Raw genomic sequence first — 25,743 nt, 5'->3', positions numbered from 1 at the left:
TCTGTATCTGGCAAAGCAGTCCATGTTTGACACTTCTTTTCTAAAAATCTGTTTTCTCAAAACGATTTGCCGGATTTGGACTCTTTGGTTCAGATTAAGAACCGTGACACAAAATCGAGTCCGAACTAGTAGCAGCAAGGGCCCCCCACGCGGGCGCGCGCTACAAAGCGATTTACCTACCCATGGATTAGATCCAATAGATGAGGATTCTCAAGACTCTTAACTGCGCAGAAACAAACGTAGAGCTATACCCCGTTGTCGTTTTGAGATTGAAGATGAAGCATTCATGATTGCTCCGAGTGATGAGATAGATCACAAGAATCTCAAAGAGGCTTTCTCATCCCCAGCTAGTAAAGAATAGAGTGCTGCAATGGATGAAAAAATAGAGTTTTATCAAGAAAAATCATGTCTGAGACTTGGTTGATTTACTGCCAGGACGCAAGACTATTGGGAACAAATGGGTTCTCAAAATCAAGTGCACGGCAGATGGTTCCATAAGGCTCGCCTAGTAGCGAAAGGCTACACCCAATTAGAGGGTGTGGACTATGAGGAAACCTTTTCACCAGTTGTAAGGTTTGCCTCTATTTGCCTAATTCTGGCCATAGTAGCTCAGTTGGACTTAGAGCTATATCAGATGGACGTTAAGATTGCATTTCTCAATAGAGAATTGGATGAAGAGATCTATATGGATCAACCAAAAGGATTTGTGGCAGTAGGTTAGGAGTGCAAAATTTGTAAGCTTCAACGATCTATTTATGGCTTAAAACAATCATCCAGACAGTGGAATCTGAAATTTCATCGAGCCATTGTTTCTAATGGGTTTACGATGATCAATGAAGATCATTGTATGTACGTCAAACGGTCCAAGGACATTTTTATGATATTGTCATTATATGTGGATGACATATTATTGGCTGGAAATGACAAGAAGATGATTGTCGCCACTAAAAAGTGGTTGTTTCTCTACATTTGGAATGAAAGACATAGGTGAAGCGAGCTATGTGCTCGGTGTTAAGATCCTTAGGGATCGCTCTAGGAGACTTCTCGGTTTGTCTCAAGAGACTTACATTAAGATTATCCTAGAGCGATTCCAGATGTAGAGTTGCAAATCCATTGACACTCCTGCTGTAAAAGGCGAGAGTCTAAGCCTTGATATGGGTTCTAAGACTTCAGAAGAAAAACAAAAGATGGCCCGTACACCCTGCTCGAATGTTGTTGGAAGCTTGTTGTATGCTATGATGTGTACATACCCTGACATTTGTTATGTAGTCGGATTGTTGAGTCATTACCAATCTAACCCAGTACTAGCTCATTGGAAAGCAGTTGAAAGAATATTACGATAACTTAGAGGGACTGTAGATTACAAACTTTTCTACCAAAATTCAGATCTACGTCTAGTTGGCTATTGTGATGCTGACTGGGAAGGAGACTTAGATGAGCGTAAGTCCACTTCAGGATATGCTTTCGTGCTTAGCGATGGTGCTATTTCTTAGAGCAATAAGAAGTAATCCCATATCGCCTTATCGACTATGGAGGCTAAGTTTGTGGCTTGTTCATCTGCCGTTCAGGAGGTTGTTTGGTTGAGGAGGTTCCTTAAGCATTTGGATGTTGTCACATACACTTCAAACCCAATGACTATCCATTGTGACAGCATGGCTGCACTCGCTTACGCTAAAGATCCTAACTATCACGGGAGAACCAAACTCATTGATGTAAGGTTTAACTTTATCAGAGATATTGTGGCGCAGAAAGAAGTGATCTTGGAGCACATCCCTACGAGTCACATGGTTGTGGACCCTTTGACTAAGCCCATTACTAGAGATGTTTATCTTACTCATGTTAGGGCTTTAAGACTACGTAGGTGGTGATATATGTGTGTTCAGTTGAACTCTTATTTTTTTTTTAGGATATTTATGCCATAAGTATTCATATTTGTTTCGATTACACATTTATGTTTACTACTTTTTGTCATGGTTTGTAAATTAGCACGCAGAATAAATAAATTTGATGTTAGTAGGTAAGATTGACTTACTCATACGAGCAATCGCCCTTAGCGCTAGGTAGCGAGTAAAGATGAAACTAGTGGCTTATTATATTTGGAGCCAAAAGAGAGGCTAAAATTATCTACCAACTATGTCACCTTGGTTGGAGCCAAGATGAGGTCTTGTTAGAGACCGACCATGGATATGAGTACCCATTTTTCCATGATGTGCCTGTTATGAATAGCTAGATGCGAGATCTCATTTGATGCCTGAGAGGCAAGCAAATAGAGAATTCGAGTTAGACGCTAAGAAGCGACTTGAGCGCTTAAGAGCGACTAGACTAAGATCTGTACGATGTATGAGTTTAACATCACTCTTTGAAAGAGTTACTCCACTATAGCATACATTCATACTACATGTGCTTATCGACCCATTAGCGAGGTGAGAGAATGGATCCCTGCTTCCTCACCTTGTGAGGCCTAAAAGTCATTTTTTCCAATGACTTCACTTTGTGTCTTTTGTGACCTTTGACTATGTCATAAGATGGGGAGTTGATATTCGGCTACTTTGGTATGTTGCCTGTAGTCATTTATGATTCAACTTTAAGGAACATTACTGGGAAAACGGTCAATTCCAAGTTAAATGATATAAGGGTGAAGGGAAGTTCATCTAGTTCTACATCTATGCTTTATATTCACTATCGACAACTCACATCGCTTTGTATGGGATGCTGATTGAGTGTGAATATAACACAGGACCTAGGAGGGTCAAATATGCCCTTCGAGGGATTAGAGATGTTTTGGACCGATGTAACTAGATAGGTCTGGATACATGAGACACTATTTCTATTTCTTTTTGGATTAACGTCTCTATGCTGGCTCATTTTGAGTTTCTAGTACAGAGCTCTCACATGCAAGTGTTGTTCAGTGGTCGGATGGTTTATTGGCTAGTATAAGATTGTTCAATATTTGGACAGATTGAGATAGAGATGTGGCAGTGTCATGCCAACTCATGTGTGAGTGGGAGATGCTGGAAATCGGGTTGGGTTTTGGACCTGGATTTGGGCGCCCATATGGTATGACCCATGTCCTATTCAAATTACCCATGTAATTTGAATTTTTCTATTTATCTTGTTAGGATAACCCAATATCTACATCTAATCTATCATATCCTATTAGGAGGTAGGGATGGGAGGTTACATATCTAATAAATAATATATCAGATACATTATGTGAATGGGTGGTACCAATAACATTCTCCTTACTCTCTCTCTCTAACTCTCTCCCATATGAGAATAATCAACCCTTTGCACTGTGATTAGAGAGAGTAATACTCACTTTGTAGTATCACTCCATTGTTGGGTGTTTTTGTTCGTGGTTGTGAAGCATGTGATTTACTCCCAAGGTTCTTCATTTCGAATTCTAACACGTAAGGTATGCATGAATCAATTTATCCTCTGTGTTATAAATTTCTTACATTATATATATAAGTAAAACAACACAAAATCTTGACTTTTTTTTTTCCTCATTCATAAATTGTAATGACTACCGTAGTAACATCTCGATTAAATTATATAAAATTATTTATTTTAATATTATTATTGATTTTATAAAAAAAAATTAAATAGAGTATAATTTTAATAAATTAATTAATTCAGCTACATTAAAAAAGAAAAAATTAAAATTTATGTATAATTCAGGCAATTCAGGTTAAGCTTTGACAGATAATTTCAAATTACAATTTAGATTTAGGTACGTCTGGATAGCTCTTAACACAACTTGAATTGAGTTTGGGCAATCTCTCAATTCATTCGAAACTCGCCTGAGTTGTACCTTAGGTTTTGTTTGGGGTGATCTACTTTAGATTATTTTTTATTTTATTTTAGCTCATATCATTTTTTATCACATTGTATAACTTTTCGTAAAAAATAAAATAATTTAGATCTTTCCAAACAAATCATTAGTCGGGAATAACCGGGAGTCCGACTCTGAACCCGGAAACAATCTAGTGACCCGATTTAAGTAGGATCCGTTTTGCTCACCTAGAGTGACCCAATCCAGGTGAAACCCTAGCTATATATAATGGAGGTAGTATTACACGCTGCGCCTGTGTCTTCTCGCAGTCTGTGTTTGGAACCTGCGTCTCCTCCCAATTCTGCAGATCCATAGCCTCTCTGGTACTCTCTCTCTCTCTCTCTCTCTCTCTCTCTCTCTCTCCATAGACATGTATACATGTATATATGTATATATGTATGTATGTGTAACATCTTTGCACTGTGTGTGTGTGTGTAAAGGAATTTAAGAGGAAGAGATGAAGGTAGTCGCTGCATATTTGCTGGCCGTGTTGGGAGGCAACACCAGTCCTTGCGCCGATGATCTCAACAACATCCTCAACTCTGGTATTCTTTCTCTTACATCTCGTTTATATACATATTCATCTGCAAATGTAAATCTTGATTTTTACTTAAAGTTCTTGGTAGATATTATTCTCTTTCGACTTAATTTGTTTTATAGTCTTATGGGATTCGGTCGTTTCTTGATTTTATTTTACTGCTTAGTTTTAAGTTTCTGCTTTATTCAGTATCACATTATTGCTTTAAAACTCCAACATGTATACATATGTTTGTATACATGTAGATTTTTTGCAACCCTCCACTACTTTTTTCATCTAATTTTTTATTTCAAATTTGAGTGAAAAACTTAATTTGATATGAACTACTCCAATCTTTTCGTCAATTTTTATTTTTATTTTTATTTTTTAAAAAAAATTCCCTTTTATCCCAAATTTCACTTTTCATCAAATTTGACAAATAAAATCATCTTCAATATCAAATCAAGGGAAAAATATTTTTCATCAAATTGTTAATTCATCAAATCTTTCATAAAATTTGAATTTGATGGGGTTTCAGATATGTGAAGCATTGGAGATGATTTATTTTTCCCCCATCAAATTTAATGAAAAGTGGAATTTGAAATGAAAAGGAATTTTTTAAAAGATGTTGATAAAAATTTGATGAAAGGGGAGTAGTTCATATCAGATTAAGCTTTTTACTCAAATTTGGAATCAAATTAGGTAGTGAATGGCATCTCCAACCGTTCACTTTTTTTCCATCAAATTTGTTCAAGAATTTAGACCAAAAGTTTCATGTGATATAGCTCACTCCAATGGTGAGAACAAAATTTTTTTTGTCAACTCTTTTTAAAAATACCTAATAGCATCATAAATCGTTCACCAAATTTGTTATCAAATTTAAATTTGATGAATAATTATAATGGAGATGTTTAAATTGTGTGCCAGTGTGTTGGAGCATCTCCAACCTTTAACTTTTTCTTCCATGTAATTTGTCCAAGAATTTATAGTAAAAGTTTGATTTGATGTAGCTCACTCCAATGTTGAGAATCCAATTTTTTGTCAAAGTGTTAAAATACCAAAGATCATCTTCCAATCCTTCATTAAATTTAGATTTGATGAAAAATGCAATCCACTGCTTTCATCAAACTCAAATCAAATCAAGTTTTCACGAAATATTTCATCAATGAGGTATGAATCAAATCTTTCACCAAATTTACCAAATTTCCAACAACTCATTTTTTATTTAAGTTTGATGAAATTATTAAAAGATGAAGGATTGGAGATGTGTTTTTTTCCACTTAAATTTGTTAAAGGAGTTTTTTAGGATATGTTGGATATTTTTAAATGATTTGATGAAAAATTTGATTCTCACTATAGGAGTGAGCAATATCAAATCAATTTTTTCATCTTAATTTTTGAACAAATTTGGTGAAAAAAAAGTAAATGGTTGGATATGCTCTTAAACCCCAAACCCCCTGGCCTAACCAATTCAGGTGAACAAATTTGGTGAAAAAAAAGTAAATGGTTGGATATGCTCTTAAACCCCAACCCCCCCAACCTAACCAATTCAGGTGAACCACCCCCCCCCCCCCCCCTCCTAAAACAAATCTAATCCTTCATTTTTTTTAAAAAAACAATTTCATCAAACTTAAGTGGGAAAAAGATTGTTGAAAATTCTATGAAAGATTTGATTCATACTTGATTTGATGAAATATATTTGGTGTTGATTTGATAGGAGTTTGATGTAAGGATTGGATCTCATTTTCACCACAATTTTCATCGAAATTAAATTTGATGAAGGATTTGGTGAATGGTTGGAAATGCTCTTGTATGACCGAAATTTTAAAAGGATTTGCCCGAGGAAAAATGCATTAGCGCTTTGATTGTTGGGCTATACTACGCAAAGGGCTTGTGTTTCACAGTATGAGGCATGTGCCTTTCGTGCATAAGCATACGAGCATGCATATGAAGAGCTTGTATTAGTTGGTTGTTAAACTTAATCTAGTAGATAGTGTAAACATAAAATGCCAAAAACAAAAAAAAAGGAAAAAAAAAAAAGACTTTTTGCAACTATATTTTACAATAAAAGTAAGTAAGTAACCAATCAATAAGAAAGAAACTTCATGCTCAAGTGAGAAGCTCATTTAGTAAAGCAAAGAATGCCAATATCACTTTCAATGACGAAAAGCTTCCTTAAATGTTTGATGCATTGAGAAAAGTATTTAAACCTTTATATTTAGGCCTAGTTTGGCATAATACAAAAAAGTTAAAAAGTCACTATCCTATTTAAGTCACATCATCTCATTTAAATTACATCATCTCTCTATCACATCACTTCAAACTCAATCCATATTTCACGTTTTTTCGTAAAAAGTCCAAAAATACACTTATTTAGATCATCCCAAACAATCCCTTAATATTTTTCTACTATTTAACTTTTAAAATTAAAATAAAATATTGAATTTATTTAGTAAATATAAAAATTCAAAATTCAAAATTTGAAATGTTTTTGCGTTGATGTCTTAGGGCTTATGCCTTGCCTCGTGAGGGATGAAACGTCTTGCATTAGGTATTGTCTTTAAAAACTTTGTCTATGACAAAAATTGATAAAACTGGGACCCAATCTAAGAAGCATGCGACATGGACCCATAAATTTTCAAGAAATGTATAACATGACACTTTGGGGACATGTGCGAAACATATAATTTATATATTTATTGGATGTCATTTTTTAATAGTATATATTTATTTTCTGTCAAATATCTATTCTTATCAAATTTATAAACCATGAGTATGCTATTCCGACCAAAAAATAAGGATATAGTAGCATGTACATGTCGTATCCAAGTGTCCCTAGTGTGTCTGACACGTGTTCGCAGTGTGTCCAGCCCATGTCCATGTCTGACACACGTTGGACATTGGTATGTGACCTCGGAGAGGTGTCTGTGCTTCATATGACCCAATTTTATGTGTTAAGGTTTGTTAGTTTAGTTAGTGTGTGGGTATTGCAATGAAGATGTTAAAAGTATGTGTTAAGGTATGTTTTAAGAATAAAAGTTAGATAAAGCCTGGCTTCATCTCCTCCTCTCACACTTCTATTGTTGACTTTTGTCAGTTGCCTTCCCTCCCCCCTTCTTTCCCTCTTCTTTTACGTTCTCCACTTTGAGAACTTACCCTTTACAGTTAGCAAGTATTTTAACATCTCATTGAAATTTTAGCTAACATTGTACTCTGACACATACCTAGGCACTTACATTGGAGCATCAAAAAACCTTCTCTCTTTCACTTTTTGCTGACTTCTTACACTAACTCACACTCAAACACATTCATTGTAGATTCTCTAGGAGCATCTCCATTGGAGATGTTAGTGTGTGCATTTGTGTCGGTTGCTAAAAAAGTAAGGGGAGGGATGAAAATTTTGCTCCAATGGGGCTGTTAGGTCCGTTTGCAGATGTTAAAAATGCTCGGATGTTGAAGTGTTGGGTAACTGTAAGGAATTAGTTAACAAGGTAGAGAGATAAAGAGAGTGTGAAGGGGGGCAGAGAACTAGGGTGGGGCAGAGAACTGGGGTCAATGCGAGAGAGAGAGAGAGGGGGGGGGGGAGGAATAATTTTTTTAAATTGTTTATTTATTTATTTATTCTTAACGCGCACTTGACATACGCTTTAACATCTCCATTGCAGTACCCATTCACTCTCTAAATTAACATACACATAAAATGGGTTCACTTTTATTCCTTTATGTTAGTTAACTCACTACTACACAATTTTAACACCTCCGTTGGTGATGCTATAACCTAAATTGTGGTGGGTACAGTCGACTCATTTTTCCTTTTAGGTATTCCAAGATTAATGACTAATTAACTAGGTTGCTTATTATGCAATTGTTTTATTTGGTTATGACAACAACTTTTATGATTTTTTATGTAATGCAAAATAAAACTCGACTGCCATTTCTTTGACGACATAAACACAACGTTGAAACTAGTGTGATCTCAACTGCTTTAATCCCGATTTTTCCTAGGGTGACTAGGGATTGGTTATCCTGAAACAATCTATGTAAGATGCATTTCGTTGATGACATAACCACAATGTTGTATTGTATTTTTTGATATTATGGCTTTGTTTTGACTTCGTATAGTTGGAGCTGAGGCTGATGATGATAGGATTCAGCTCCTTTTGTCGGAGGTCAAGGGTAAGGATATAACAGAGCTCATTGCATCTGGACGGGAGAAGTTGGCATCAGTTCCTTCTGGTGGCGGTGGTGCTATTGGAGTGACCTCATATGGTGGTGGTGGTGGTGCTGCTGCTGCTGCTCCAGCAGCAGCTGAGCCCAAGAAAGAGGAAAAGGTGGAAGAGAAAGAGGAGTCAGATGATGTAAGTTTTTATCCACTTAATCACATTGTTGCGGGAATTCTGATATTTGTGACATCTCATTTCACCCAGCTACTTATGTTATTTCAGTTCTCCTTGCATCTTACATGGTTATCTGAGCTTCAACCTGTTTACTGGTTAACTTTTTTAACATTGATGGATTCAAACTAACCATAACACTGATGGATTCAAACTATATTACCCATTCATTTTAGATAAAAGGTGAATGTTATAGTTAGTGTCATATGAGGTGCCACAGCAGATGGGTCCCAAATATGCTATTCAAATATGACCAATCTAGCATTATTCTATTTTTAAATTGTTGTGCATTCATGCATGCTCTTTGCATATGAACAACTTTCAGACATAATGGTATTGATTTCTCTTTTATTCCAACTTGCTGCAGGATATGGGCTTCAGTCTTTTTGACTAAGGGGTTCAGATTCCTTCTTTCCTCCACAATTCAGAGTAATGTATGCTTAAACTTTTTGTTATGCAGAGTGACTCTAGCTTTTGGTTTTTCATTTGGTAGAAAAAAGCTTGGCAATTTTAAAAAATACTGCAGCTCTCTACTTGTCATATTTTTGGTTGTTTTATTGAACTAGTGAATTTTGTTGCTTTGTTCCAAATGTGTCTAATTTAATGTTTTTGATGAATTATTGGTTTTTTTGGTGTGATTTTGCTATTAGTATTCCGATTATACAGGGTATGCGCTTCGTCTGTCATGCAGGCTTCTAACAACGGTTTTTCTTGCAGATTACTACTATATGCACTGATCTATGAATTAGTTAGGATAGGAATTTTTACTTGTTGCAAGGTTTTAGATTTAAAACAAATCAATAAATTAGCATTTAAATTAATAAAATTATAAATTTAAGATTTATTTTGTTATAAGGTTCAAATTGTAAGGGTTTATAGTGTATGTATCTCAAAATTTTTGCTAGTATATAGTTTTACTGGTTTTAAATTAAAATCCTAAGTTCGTGTATAGATATATGTATATTATAATAATATTTATTCTCATTATGTGGCATAGTTTGCAAATTAATGGTTGATAGTGGATATTATGTTTTATCACTAATCCAACAATGTAGGGCCTTGTTTGCTACAAAACAGTTTATTTTAATTTAAGAGTATGTGTCAGACTGTTTAGTATAATATTTGTTTATAATTTACTAGGTAAAAATAATTTAAATAAATTAAAAAAAATTAATTATTTGAAAGCTAGAGAAATGATGGTTTAGTTTCTATTTTTTAATTATTAATTTTTAATCTGTACTATTATTAAGTGAAGATTTAAATTGGTTTAGTGAAGTCTTCTCTTCATATTATGTGGTAACTTTATATATATTAAAATAAAAAAAATTATTCTATATAAATTAAGTAAGTTTTGAACCAAAGACTTTGGGTATCATTAAGAACATATTTGTCACGTAAATAATATACATATTATGTTATTAAATTTTTTATTATTTATTTTTATTATTAGTTATTTGAATTGTATATGTATCATGTGTGCCACCTGTTAGATTACAATAAATTATACCAAACATGACTTATATTATATGAGTTAGTGTGAAAAATATGATAAAATGAAACAGATTCTTTTGGGTGTATCGTGTACTAAAAGAAATGAGGATTATAACATTAAGGAGATGTTTGGAATGAGCTAAATAAGTAGATTTTTTGTCTTTTTACGAAAAGATGTGCAGAAAAGTAGAGAAGTGATGTGATGGAAAAAAGATAAAAAGATAAAAAGATGGATTATTTTAAGGATGCCAAACTTGGCCTAAACTTAATTTTTTTTTTTTTTTTTTTTTTCATCTAACATAATTTTTTTGTAAATTTTGTTGACGTATTAAAGGGATTTCAGATTTAATTAGCTTGTTTGGTGCTTTAGAAAGATACATGGACAATATTGTCCGTCAATATATGTTTTGGTGTTGTCAGCATGTTTAATGCTTTGTTTACAACGGGGTTAAATTGTTATGCGAACATAAATTTCTGGGGGAGGGTGGCGTGATGTAATTTTTGTAACCTCAAGAAAAAATTTGTAATTTAACTAAATTTCAAGGGGTTGTAGATAATTTGTCCAAAATATAAAAATTTAGTATATGTTTGTATTTATTGATTTTTTTAAATATTTGTTTCAAATTATTTTACTTTTTAAAGGGATCTAAGTTATGTGTATTTAGAAAGTAAAAAATTTACTTAAAATTTTATTCGACTTAAAATTTACTTTTTAAAATTTACCTAAACTCTAAACCTTAAAAATAAAAAAAAATAAAAAAATTAATTTTCAAAAAATCAGTTAAAATCAAATAAGGTGATTGTATTTGTCTACATCATTAAACATATTTGGAGATGTTCAGAACATTTTGATTGTAAAACTATCACATTTATATAAAAAAAAACAGTATTTTTATTTTCACATGCCTAACTTTTTATTTTCTTTTCTCCATTTGAATATGGTTTAAATTGGGACGGTAGATAGAGTTTTTAGTAGTGTTACTGGCCAATAAAAGATTATAAATGAGATTAGTCCTCCAAATGTAGTTAGCCAAGCAAGAATGCGATAAAATGGAAAGTGCGGCCACTGCTGTCCCTTATTGTCTGCTTTTTCTTGCCGCGCCTCAAAAAACTTGTTGTCTATGTCAAATTTTGTAAGTTGTCAAAAAGTTAAAAAGTTAAAAAATTATTCAAAAAGTTAAAAAGTTATTATTATTCACTAAAAGTCAAAAATTATGGCTGTACAACTCTCAATCTTAAATTTTTTCTTACACACTAATTTTTACAATTTTTTAATACATATTTTTTCATAAAAAAGTCAAAAAGTTAACCTAAACATCTATATTTTTTTTCTTAATTTTTTAGTTCAAAAAGATAAAAAGTGCACTTATTAAGGATATTCCAAACAAGTCTCTTCTTTTTTTGTCCAAGTAAATGTATATAATATATGGGCAAATTACAAACACTCCTCTCGAGGTTTGGTAAAAATACAGATCCCCCCTGATATTTGAGAAATTACAAATTGCCCTTTGAAGATCAAATTTGCATAACAAATTAGGGGGAATCTGTATGAAAATAAAAACCCCAGGAGGCAATTTGTTATGGAAATATAAACCTCAGGTGGCGGGATGTAATTTCTCAAACTTCAGGAAGAACCTGTATTTTTACCAAACCTTGAGAGGGGTGTTTGTAATTTGCCCTATATATATTTTTCGTCTAAATCACTTCCTTTTTCCTTTGAATTTTGAGAATGTCTCCATTTATAGGTTTGAGATCTACATGTATAAATTGAAAAGTCTGAATGATTAACTTTGCAATCAATTGTAGATTCATAGGTTTTCAAATCGTTCATTTGAAAAAATAGAAAGTCTTCTTATTGAATCATCATGACATGTGCCAAAAATCAAAATTCTTGATCAATGGAGGAACTAATTTTGAACCAATTTTTTTTTTTCATTGCCATATAGATTTGGACTCATCCTAAAGTTATACAGAAGAAGAGTTCAAAATACTAATCATTGTGAGCGAACAATTTTCTTCATTGCCTTCTAGTACTCTTCCACTTCCTCCATCAACAAGTCTGGCGAATCAAAACATGGCCCTTTGAGTGTGTATTGCTTTGAGGAATGTACTCGGATCACCCTCAACAACCTTATTTTTGTGACAGCATAAGAAAGTTGCAAACAAGTGAAACATGAGTCTGAATTCACAACCCTTGGCGTCAACCACACTCGATTCTTCGGATGCCCGCAATTATACAACACCATAGAAGACCAATTCTTTCTCAGATACACTGTCCGCACTGCCCCATCCATTTTCGTAGTCTCTTTAGGTGCACAGTCGGATAGAAACACATTATAGCATAATTCTCGTCCACCAAGTCGATTATAATTCCTTATTTTCAATGTCTATTGAGGCACTGTTGATAAGTCCGCGGCATTAGACTTCTCTCGGACATATATATATATATATATATATGTATTGGTGAAGTGTATAGATTTAAGGAGGAATGAGAAAAGGAAGTTGCTTAACTGGGTTTGTATTCTCACTGTGTATTAATGGCTTGATGAAAGAGGAAGGCTCCTGAGAAGAGTATAGTTCGACTTTGTTTCTTTTAACAGGCAGGACGGATCTAGAATTTGAGTTTTGGAGGGACAAAAATATATGTAACCTTTTTTGGAAAAAATTATTATAAATATTTTAATTTTAATTTATATCTGCAGTAAAAAAAGAAAAAAAGAAAAGAATAATATAACTAATCAGACATTCTTTGTCAACTTAATTGAGAATAACAATATAATTGGACCTATTTATTTTTTTTGCATTAACTTAACAAAATATTAACTATTTTTATGCCTACTAGGCCCCGTTTGTTTTCCAAGTTGAGGTTTGGAATTAGGATTAGTAGTGAAGTCGGATTCATAATATCATGTTTGTTTACAAAATAGCCAATGGAGTGATAATCCGTTTAGACTTTGAATCCCTTCCAACGAGGGGATTAGCATAGGCCCAGAGGACCTGGTATGAGAAATTAAGTCGTTGGTATTAGAGTGTGAATGACGATTTTGCCCACAACAATGTTCTTGTCATCTCCAAAAAATATCAACAAACCCATAAATTTACAGAAAATTGGCTCAAATGAGGCAACATCGTTGATCTCATCCACAAACACCCACAAACCCACAAATCCAAAAATTTGCAAGGAAAAAAAAAAATATATATACCCGAATGAAGCCATCGTTATTTCTTTCATCGATCTTCAGAAAATATCGACAAACCCAGAAATTTACAGAAAATTGGCTCAAATGAGGCAACATCGTCGTTCTCATCCACAAACTGACAAACCCAGAAATTTGCAAGAAAAAAAAATCATACCCGAATGAAGCAACATCATTGTTCTCATTAAGGTTGATGATATCGATCTTGTATCGATCTTGTTCTCCGTTACCATCAGTCTTAGATAGATGAAGTAAAAGCTGTTGGGTTGGCCTTAGATGGATGAAGTGAAAGTAGGAATGGCAACGGGGCAGGGCGGGCCCGGGGATCACCCTCCCCGTCCCCGATCCCCGACGGTGAAAATGTCCCCGGCCCCAGCCCCGGCCCCGATCCCCGACGGGGAACCTATGACTGTCCCCATCCCCGCCCCCAACGGGGATTGGGTTTCCCCGACCCCGAAACTCCCCCGATCCAAATCTGTTTCAACATTCAAAACACAAAACACACACAGATACACAAAACACATACAGATCTATAGTATTTTCTTATTTTCTACAATAGATAGAAATTATTAATGAAATTTACATGTATACAGATCTATAGAAATTATAAATGAAATCAAATTTATAGATAATTACCCAGATCTATAGTATAATCACAGATCTGAGATCTCTGTGTAACGGCGACGACGGTGACTCGATGGACAGGAAGAAAGAGGGCAGCGACGGAGGTGGAAGGGACGGCGGAGTCGACGGAAGTGGACAGCGACGCCGGCTTCGCGAACAGTGGCAGCTGTGCTGAGGAGACGGAGAGAGAGTAGAGGGTAGAGAGAGAGTGAGAGAGAGAGGGGGGGTCGGGGCCAGCGGCGATGGTGATGTCGCCGTCGGTGAGAGAGAGGGGGGTCGAGGCCAGAGAGAACAATGAGAGAGAGAGAGAGAGAGTTGAAACGAGAGAGTGAGAGAGTTGAAATGTGTGATACACGGTTTGGTTTATTTTATATATATATATATATATATATATATAAGGGGTATAAAAGTAATTCTACTTCGGGGAAATTCGAGGACGGGACCGGGGACGGGGCCGGGGATCGGGATCGGGCCGGGCCGGGGCTTAAACACTGATCATCGTCCCCGGCCTGAAACAGATCGGGGATTGATTTTCAGATACCGTCTTCTCCCCATCGGGGGTATTTTTCGGGGAAAAACCGCTTAAATCGGGGTCGGGATCGGGGATCCCCGTCGGGCCGGTTTCAAATTGCCATCCCTAAGTGAAAGGCAACATCTTTTTGTTAATGGGATGAACACTTTTGCAAAATTATGAGCTGGTTTTGGAGAAAACCATTGGTTGGTTTCTTTAATAACAATAATAATAATAATAATAATAATAATAATAATAATAATAATAATAATAAATAGATTAATAGTTGAATTTTTTATTATTTTTTATTATGTAATTTTAATTTTAATTTTTGAATAGTTTAATTGGGTAATGTATTTATGCTCAAATTTAATACTAATACAACAAGGATATTTGTGTAATTTTATATGATTAATCCCACCTATATCTCTCAAAACAAACATGAACTATTACTAGTTTACTGGTTATCAAACAAATACAATTTTTCTTAATTTTCTCACTAGCAATCCCCTCACTAATAATCCTCTCGCTAACAGTCCATTCTATTCTATTTCTGAAAACAAACGGACTCCTAAAGTTAATTATTTGAAAATGTTATAATCGTCACTTTTTATAGTATATATAAAAGCATCTATGAGAAGGTCGATATCAAAACCTTAATTAATATATTTCTCAATAAATATGATCAAGTAACTTGTTACAAAATCATTTCCATCTTATTACCCGGTTTAGTTTTGAAAAAAATTTATAATTGAAAATATATGTTTTTATGAGTATAATGATAATCCGCTTCAATAAGCAGTATTAAATTTCCAGACAATATTCCTATTTCTAGAGAATGAACAAACAAGAATGAATACAAAATAATATGCACAAACAAATTATAATGTGATTTATAAAAAAGAAAAAAGAAAAAAAAAACATAAATGATATATGAGTAGAAAACAAGAATAATAACAAATAAAAGAATATAAGTAACTTTAAATAACATAGAAATATAACAAATAAAATAGATCAATATTTAATAAGATTTAATTTAGAAACTATTTTGAAAACTTTGTAATGTAAATAATTTGAAGAGTACGAACTCTTAAAATTTTGAAAATACAAAGTATTCTATTTTAAGGTTATCTTATTAATTATTAGTACAATATACATAATTCTTAAATAGAGTGCTATTGGAGAGCTCTAATTAGAGCTATTACAGTGCAGCTCTAATGAGCTGGCAACCTAAAAAAAAAAAATCAGTGAAATAAAAAACAAAAAATAAAGAAGAAAAAGACAAATTAATACTTCATTAGAGCTCTCTTTTTATAGGTCTAAATCATTTTTCTTCTTAAATATTCAGAGACCAGGTAGATCCATCTTGCTAACAGGCGTGCGCACAAAAATAAAAATAAAAAGGTCTAACCCTTATTTTTCAACAATAAACAAGATGCCCCTAATAATGCACTGAACTTGCTGTTTTTTTTTTTAAAAAAAATAAAATAAAATACATGGACTGACAAAATCCTATTGAATCCGTCGGTGGAATTCACTTTTGAAAAACATCTATTCATACACATTTTGTATCCAATTTCTTGTGATGGGTATGTATGTGTTCCTAACACCAGCACCTCAGAAAAGTCTTCATTGAAGTTGTGCTGTTGTTTAACTTTATACTGTTGGTTAACTTTCTTTATTATCTAAAAAAGGAAAAAGAAAAAATGAAGATGAAAGTGTTGGGTGCAACGTTAAAGCAATTTTTATTTTTTATTTTATTTTGTTATTTTTTAAGTAAAATCAAGTATGCTAGTCAATTTATACATATTTTGACTAAAGTAACTTGGCAAGTGGACAATTTGCACGAGGGATATTTAGACACAAGTACCATTTTGTAAATTTGTACTCCATTTACTTTTAAATAAGATTTGTTGCTCCTTCAAAATCATTAATTTTTAATAGACGACAATAATTGTTCATGGTTTATAAATGTTTATAAAAGAGTATGGTGAAATGACATATATTTTGATTTTTAAAAATTCAAAATATCATAATTTTTACAATATACATTTATTTTTGATAAAATTAATAATTTTAGAATCAACACATTGAAATCTACAAGACAACATCTTATGTGGAAATTGATCTTTGAATGGATGAGATTTAAAATTCATCACCAAATTTTGTTCTCTCTCTACAATGAGAGTTTCTCTCTCTAAAATGAGAGTTTTCCCTCTCGTCTGAGAGTTTGTTCTCCTTTGCGGTAACCTCCTTGGGACCCAATAACCCTTCTAGTGTGCTGCTTGCCTTCTCTCCTCTCTCTCTTTGATCTTTGTGCCTTCCCTACCCCTGTTTTGTGCTTCGAACCCTCCTTTGGATTGGGTGGTTTGCTCTACCGATGGAAACTTTGGATCTCTCTGAAGGATGTGATGAATGTGAGGATGTTTCGGAGCTGTGTTTGGTAGGGAAGATTCTAACGCCTAAAATCCTTAATAGGACAGCCATTTCAAATATTCTTCAGAGTGCTTGGAAGCCGTGTTCACAGTTGGTGATCTCACCTTGGGGTGATAACGTGTATCTGTTCCAATTTTCTAAGAGTGAGGATCGGTGCAAGGTGTTAGCTGAAGCCCCTTGGTCGGTCATGGGGAATCTCTTGGTTCTCTAGCCTCTCCACCTTGGGATGGCGATCTCCGATTTTGATTTCCGTTGGTGCCCTTTCTGGGTACAAGTTCATGGCCTCCCTCTGGATAAAATGTCTAAAAAACATGGGGAAACCATTGGAAATCGTCTAGGTAAGCTGATTGAAGTTGAGGCCCTTTCGGATGGGCTCCTCTTGGGTAAGAGTTTCCTACGGATTCGTGTGGAGTTAGACGTTACCAAGCCTCTACTACAAGGTTTTATCCTTCATCGCCGCACTCAATCTGAGGAACCCATGGCTGATGTTCGTGTTTTGTATAAGTATGAAAAGCTCTCTGACTTCTGCTATGACTGTGGTCGGATAGGGCGTGATAATACGTCTTGCAAGTTCATCTCTAGAGCCGATGGTGCTAATTCGGGGTATGGGCCTGCTATGCGCATTGGTGTGGTCAAGCATATTGGGGCTCCCCATGGAACTTTTCAGCGATCGCATGTTGAAGGCTTGAATGCTGATTCTCTGGTTCATCGTTCACCGGCGAGTTCCCCTCCGTGTACCATCCTAAAGCAGGTGGTGGCAGTAGGGACAATACTCCTGTACCAACCGCGGGCGTGCCTGTACGAGGTGAAAGTAAGGCAGCAGGCATTTTGTCTTGTATGCCACCTCAGAATTTTACTCTGCCACAAGATACCACTTGTTTGTCCACACCTAACGGTTTGCAGAATGTAACTCCCCTATCCGCGAATGGGCCAACCCAAGAGGTTAGTCCTGGTTTTGGGCTTATTCCACATGTGCCACGTTCTGTTAAGCCAACTCTAGTCGGTTTTTCTGTGAGACCTTGTGGCCCAAGTCCTGGGTCTAGTCAATTGGGCTCCACCAGTCTTGTTTCCAACGCTAGTCCACTCGGAGCTGATGAGCCCTCCAAGCCCAAGTATTTTGTTACTGAACCAACGGATAGTCCGTCTTCTTTGGGTGCCCATTCCTCACCTAGCCACTCCAAATCCCTTAACTCAGGGGATTCGGGGCTGAGGCTGTTAGTTTGTAGCCCCATCCGAGGTGGATCTTTAAGCTCTGGCCTGGACCTTCACCTCTCTCGTGATTTCATGGACCTCTCCCTAAAGAGGAAAGCTCCATCCAAAAACCATACTGAAGGTCGCCATGCTAAACTGCTAAAATGGGAGGTTTTTGCAGCTTCAACACCTAAGGTTGATTTGTCCTTCTCTTTGGGTGATTCCTCTTGGCCTGCTGTAGACATCTCATTTTTGACTGACCTTAAGACTCAGACGTCATCGTCTGTGCACTCGGTGATTGTGCATGTTTGTGCTCGTTTTGAGTTTTCGGAGCCTTCGGCGGAGCGCCTTGTCTCAAGACCTCTTAACTTTCTTCTCTTGGCCTCGTTTTTGGACCATGCCTTGCTGCCTTTGCCTAGAGGGAAACAAAGGCCTGTAGGCCACTTTTTGTAGCCGTAGGCTACCTTTCCCTCGTAGGCCACTTGTAGTGGCCCGAAGACTAGTTTTCGGGGCTTCTAGCTGAGTGCCTTGTCATGAGGACTCTTATCTTTCTTCCTTTTTGGTTTGTTTTTGAACCAAACCTTGTTACCCTTTGCCTGGAGAGTGGAACAGGGGTGCAGGCCAGTTTCCCTTCCGGTAGACCATTTTTCTTCCCCTGTAGACCAGTTTCCCCCCTGTAGACCACTTTTCTTTCCTGCCAGCCACTTTTGGTGGTCGGTCAGCTGGGTGGGTGGTCTTTGGACCACCTAAGGTGGTCGGTAGCCTGCCACCTGTAGACGCGCCCCAAGCGCCTCATGCTACAGTTTGAACTCATTTGTCACGGTTCTTAATCTGATCTCACAATGTGCGATGTGAGATTGATAAATCACCAAAGAGTCCAAATCCGATAAATCGTTTTGGAAAACTGAATTTTAAGAAAGAAGTGCCAAACATGGACTACTTTGCCAGATACAGAGTCGCCACCTAAATATTTATTTTGGGGGAATTTAGGAAACCCTGACTCGTTGCCTAAGGCCACGTGTCCGTCATCACCAAAGTTGCCTCGGCTCAAGAACTTGGGTACGATTAGGGAAGGTCATCTATGAGCACCCCCGCTCGCCCGATCAAAGATTGGCTTGTACTAAACATGATATTTTGTTTCGAAAACACATGTGTTCTTATTCCGGTATATTAGCCTAGAATTACTATGTGATGCGCACAGGATACAAGTATAGACTGCATCGCCTAAGTTGGAACAAAACATCTCATGTTTGTTTTTGAAACGGTTTGAAGGTGCTACTCGCAAGTAGGCTAAGACGTGGATTTGCCACCCTCACGTAGGCTTAGAAAACATGATTTTGCCACAATCAAGTGGGCTTAAAACTCGCATTTCAATGAATTGTTCCAATTCAAGTAATCTAACCTCCACCCACAGGCATTCAAGCAGTTATATCATACAAGCAGTTCATCTCATGGCAGGCATGCTTTTATGGTAACATTAACACACATGCAGTATGCTAAAGCGTAAACACTTACCTAGTACTCCGACCCAAAACAATAGCTAGTTAGAAATCATGCATGATCCTAGTTCATGTTAAGATGGCTAATGCAACACATGCAAAATGCAACTAGAATAGGCTCGGCTAATCTAAGAATGGCATGTGAAATGCGACAACTCGATACACGTATTCAAGTTGGAATTGAAATACTATGAAATTAGTATGATGCGCCGAGCCCGGTGCGTGCAATACGAATGAATGTATGCAAACATGCTAACATAAGTATGCTAATTGAAACATGACCTAAAACTAACCATTAAAAGCAGATAAGTAAAAGGGAGAAAGACGTGGGATGGGAAGACATTCACACACGCACGCACACTTATTACAAATTCGCCTCTCGACGGAGGGTCCGAATAAATAATACAAACGGAATAATAAATCAACTATCCTAGCTAATTAATTATTACAAACTCTTAATTAATTAACAAATTAATTACAAAACAATCTAAGTATGAAACTAAAGAGGCCGCCGCAGCTCTGCCTCGGAATGATTGAATGATGCATGCTAGATTGCCTCGCTCGGAAACCCGTTGCCATGCCACATGTTGCCTCTGCTTGCACTGTTTTGCATCTCTGAAAATTGTGAAAATCCTTGGGATGCTTCTGAAACACTCCCTGAGCACTGTGGGAGGTCACCGGCCAAGAGATGTGTAACGACCCTCACTTTACTTTAGTCATGCTTGCACATACCCCATGATCTTGTCTTGATATGTTGCATTTGTAAAACCTTAATTTGTCTTGCATAAGTATTGCTTGCATGCTTTGTTCCCTGATTGGTGTGTGTGTTTAGCCTAGGTTAATCCAAGTCGAGGTCACGTTAAGCTTAAAACCATCATGGAACCACTTTGGTTGACCTCCACCCTCACCAAGGCCGAGATGTGTATTGTATAGGCCGAGATGTTACCTTGCGCCTAAGTGATCTTGTTCCTGGATTGGTGCAACCTAGACCGAGATGTGGCACATCTAGGCCGAGGTGTGGCACAGCTAGGCCAAGTGTTGTCCTTCCTAGCCGAGATCATTGTTCCTTACTTGCCGATGCCTTGTTTTTTTAGCCGAGATCATTACCTGCTGGAGTGCCTATGCCACCTTGCTTGTTGAATATACTTTGTCATGGTCTTGTCTTTCCACTCAGTCACCATTTTTAGTAGAGCCAACCAGCCGTTGCCATGTGTCCGAGCTGAATGTTAAATCAGCCGGCAGAGAGAGAAATGTATCATTTTGTTGTATGTCTTTGTTCTTGAGGAGAGAGAAGCTCTAGAAGAGGGAGAAGGAGTTCTTAGAGAGGAAATAGATTTCCAAGCTTGCTCCTTAGAGTTCAAACCGTTTGATTCGTGTTTTGAGGTTAGAATCTTAATCTACTCTTGTTGTTCTTATTGTTCATCTAGCTACATTGCATGATCAAGCACAATTTGTAAGCCATGCATCGATTTAAAGTTTAGTTTTAGAAAGAGAAAGTGTCATTCATGTGTTCTTGAATAAAAAGCCTTGTTTGATCCGAAAGCTTGTATCAAGATTCATGTTCTTGTGTTTGTTTTCATAAGATCTTCGAGTATGGGTATCCAAGTCCATGATTTTGAATTCATAGCATGAAATCTCAGATTTTGTAATGACAAGTTGTGATCTTTGCATCCATGTTCTTCATGTTCATGTTCTTTAAGAAAGGGGAACCCAGATTTTCCCGACTTCATTTCCTTGAATATGGCCATCGGGGGCCAAACCTCGGCAAGGAGGTGTGGGACCTCGGCCAAAACCTAGTTGGTGCCCAGCAAGTTTTCCCGAGATGAGAACAGTGTTTTGTTTCAGTTCGACTTAGTTTGAAGGAATGCCGAGATCATTTGCATTCATGTAAAGCTTGTTTGAAAGTACATTCAATAGACTTTGCCATGTGTTTGTAGGACTTGGACTCTCGCTTGACCCCGACGTTGAAGAACTATGTGAGTATGTTATAACGTCTTGATAAAGCTTTGTTTTGCCTTGTTTTGGAAAAGTATTTGTCAAGCATGAATGATTATCACTATTTTGTATATCAAGTATTATCTTGTTCTGATGATATTCTTGGAAAAGTCCGTACGTGCTAAGGGACTATAAGCATTTGTAGCATAACCTTTGAAAGTCCGTACGTGCTAGGGGACTATAAGCATTTGTAGCACAACCTTTGAAAGTCCGTACGTGCTAAGGGATTATAAGCATTTGTAGCACAACCTTTGAAAGTCCGTACGTACTAGGGGACTATATGCACTTGTAGCACAACCTTTGAAAGTCCGTACGTGCTAAGGGACTATAAGCATTTGTAGCACAACCTTTAAAAGTCCGTACGTGCTAGGGGACTATATGTAACGCCCTCAAAACAATAACATTAAAACCCATCAACATAGACATGCATTGGTATAAAAGATAAATATTCTTCTATTCATTAGAGTAGTTCCTTACAAAAGTATTACATGTTAATCAACAAAAGCAAATGCCCTAAGGGCTTACAGCTTTCCAAGTTAACACTTGGTTACAAAAAGAAGAGTACTAACTCAATACATATAAAGCCCTTGGCTTGAATTTACATGTAATACACCAAAAGAAAATAAACAAAACAATCCGCCTGCCTCTAGCCTCCCAAGCTATGTCCTTGGAGGTGGCATGCTACCTGTACCTGAAAATGATGTCCCATAAAGGGTGAGCCACAGCCAGTAGAGATATGCTAAACACAGTATGAGCAATGACTAAGACATTAGCAATTGATTAATATTCAATTTCCATAAACCAATTCATAACCCATTTCCATTTCATTTTACTTTCCATTTCTTATCAATTTCACCATTTACATCAACGGCTCAGAACCTGGCCAACCACTTACATGAGACAATGACTCATATAAAACATTTCCCATTTTACAATAGATACACAGACTAGTTGTATCAACATCTCAACAGATAAGCATACAAGCTGTATCCACAGTTCAACAAATATACATATTAGCTATATCAACACTTCCAAAGATAAGCATCTGAGCTGTATCAACACTTCCAAAGATAAGCATATGAGCTGTATCAACACATTATCTGACAAGCACATGAGCTGTATCAGTGGAGTCCATCCCCTATCTCCTACCAAATAACATCCGGTTTAGAGGTCCATCCCCTATCTTCCCCTAAACCGTGGAGTGCGTCCCCTATCTTCTCCCACACACACAACGTATATACACAAAGGTCATATACACAATCAATCAATACATAACGTTAATGTATTCTATCAACCGTCATACTCTATGACCTATCCAATTGATTAGTTTTAGTTTGCCTAATCATCATGCATTGTCTACAACAATCAAGACTACCATCCACCGGTAGCCCAAGCAATTATTTCTAAACAGATAATAAAAGCTCCAACAGATAAAATATCAATGTTTTCAAAAGTGAGCGATTAATAAATCTAACTCCACAATTCAACCATATAATGAACCAATTTCATTATTTCCAACTCAATTCCATATAGCTACAATTCTCCCAAATTAATTATACCAATTAATTTATTCAACAAATTAGGGTTTTCTACCCCACTTCCCAATATTGACCCAATGGTCTAAATATCAACAACCAATAACGATATCATTATTTTGAACCCACAATACATATTTTAGACTCAAATAACAAATCCTCTTTTAACATTTTGAAACCCTAAGTCCCAAAATTTATCCAACTTCAACACTTTATCAAAACAACCAAAAATCTATGTCAAAGACCATAAGAGTGAGTAGGAATCCTTACCTCAAATTCGGAGCTCAAGGAAAGAAGGTGTTGAAACTCAACGTGCTCCAAAACTCGAAATTTTCGGATCAAGGTAGAGCCCTCGACGATCAACCCAACTTTCGTAAAGACCAAAGGTGAGGAAAACACCCTAGCTAGATCAATACTTAGAGAGAAGTTATGGTTTTAGAGAGAGGAGCTCTCAAATGGCTTTTTGGAAAAGTAAGAGAGAGAGAGAGAAAATGTAAAAAGTGAATTTAAAACGCCCAGCTGCCAACTGATATACGACATTCCCGCTCGAGCAGAGAACACAACGCTCGAACGTCAAGAACAAAAAACTAGGTACGCTCGAGCGCAAGAAGACCCGCTCGAGCGCCAAGACACAAGAATAAAACACAACCGCTCGAGCGCGAAAACCAGTCCGCTCGAGCGTAGATGTCACGACCCGAACCCGCCTCCATGGGTTAAGGACGTAACCGGCCAGTAATCCTGAGATTACCTACGGCCTCAAACCAAAATAGACATAAGTCAGCAGAGTAGAGGGGCCAAACGGAAGCAATAATCAAAAACTTTGTCCACAGAGTCGTGCTTATATGCACTTCAAAACAAACCAAACTCATATACGTTAATAACCCACGTCAAAAGTACAGTACCATAAAATTCTTTACAGACAAGATCCTCTAATTAAGTCAACCCATGACAGACTATTTACAAATATACATAAAATCCTTGCTGGCAAGACAAAATATAATTACATAACAAAAAGGCAAGGATAGGTCTCAAGAGTGAGACGCAAGGCTGACTTCCTGAAAACTCGTATTTTTCCTAGCAGACTTTACTGGGGCTGGGTTTGGACTTCCCTTGGCTCACCTACAAACACATGAATGAGCGTGAGCGATAGCCCAGTAAATAATATCAAATACAGAAGTCATATAAACAATATGTAAAACAACATACTCCAAACGGCCTTGGGCCCAATTCATATTCCTACTTAACATATGTACATTTATACAAAGTTTAGATCAAGTGACTGTAGTTCTAAACATATTGGCCTTTGGCCCATTCTGATTTCCATTTACGTCAAAACGGCCTTCGGCCCATTCATTCTTATCAAAACGGCCTTCGGCCCTTTCATTTATATCAAAACGACCTTCGGCCCATTCATTTGTGTCAAAACGGCCTTCGGCCCACTCATTCATGTCAAAACGGCCTTCGGCCCACTCATCCCTGTCAAAACGGCCTTCGGCCCATTCATTTATATCAAAACGACCTCTGGTCCATTATCTCTATCAAAACGACCTCTGGTCCATTCATTTATTCGTATCAGACTTTTGTCCACGATCCCAATTAGCAAATTCATAAGGCTTATAAGGGAATAACAATTGGACATTCACAAGCTTTCAAATATTGATATTACTCACAGTGATCGGCTTGTGGATTTGCCCTGGAGCTTGACCCTACACATTTCATGAACGCAAAAGGGTCACTAACAATTCAATCCGTTCCTTAATTCACATATTCCTCTTTAGGCTTTGTTCTTATCTCATTAACTCATTTACAATGCTTAACATATGCCTAAGAGTGCTTACAAGTGAAAGAGAACGGAAAACGAATCACAGAATGCATGAACAAAATTTCAGAAAACAGGGTCCCCGCTCGAGCGTGGACTTACCCGCTCCAGCGGATCCCTGAGGCCTACAAAAGTACTGGATATGGGAAATTTACGCTCGAGCGTTAAATCCGGTGCTCGAGCATAAGGCCTCTTTACATGGCTCCCCGTTCGAGCGTGAAATTCCCCGCTCGAGCGTAATCCATGTCTGCAAAAAGTTCTGGATGTATCATTTTTACGCTCGAGTGTGACCTCGGACGCTCGAGCGGAAGTCCATCCTACATAGCTCCCCGCTCGAGCGTGGACTTACCCACTCGAGCGGACATCAAGGTTTGCAGAAAAAATTACTGGGAGCACGTATTTCCCGCTCGAGCGGCCATTACCCTGCTCGAGCGGACTCCAAAATTCTGGAAAACCCAGAATGTGTTCTTGAGTTCCAACTCGGTTTTCAAGCCACAATACTTGCTCGCAATGGCTCAAATCTCAATATAATCATATCAACATGGTACTAATGCAAGATTATAACATTATAGAGCCCAATTTCTTGATTTATCTACATGCATGTCCCAAAATATGTCAAACTTAACACCAACATAACAACTCATGCATTCAAGCTCATATCTTCTCAAATTGTACATGCATGTGATGAATTAGCCACAC

At 36.7% G+C, this 25,743-nt stretch overlaps 1 protein-coding gene across 1 annotated transcript; it reads left to right on the top strand.

Moving 5' to 3' along the window:
* The first annotated feature begins 4,028 nt into the window (after positions 1–4,028).
* On the top strand, positions 4,029–9,363 carry LOC114286273 (large ribosomal subunit protein P2). Its single transcript, XM_082878520.1, has 4 exons — positions 4,029–4,158; positions 4,276–4,380; positions 8,475–8,710; positions 9,114–9,363. The coding sequence occupies exons 2-4, from the start codon at positions 4,293–4,295 to the stop codon at positions 9,138–9,140; spliced, it is 351 nt and encodes a 116-aa protein (XP_082734646.1). The 5' UTR covers positions 4,029–4,158; positions 4,276–4,292; the 3' UTR covers positions 9,141–9,363.
* The last annotated feature ends 16,380 nt before the right edge of the window (positions 9,364–25,743 follow it).

This window comes from Camellia sinensis, chromosome 7 (genome assembly GCF_055761805.1).
Source record: "Camellia sinensis isolate YWXY chromosome 7, ASM5576180v1, whole genome shotgun sequence".
NCBI lineage: Eukaryota > Viridiplantae > Streptophyta > Magnoliopsida > Ericales > Theaceae > Camellia > Camellia sinensis.
Note: the sequence above shows the minus strand (reverse complement) of the source record. Positions and strands in the feature narration are given on the sequence as shown.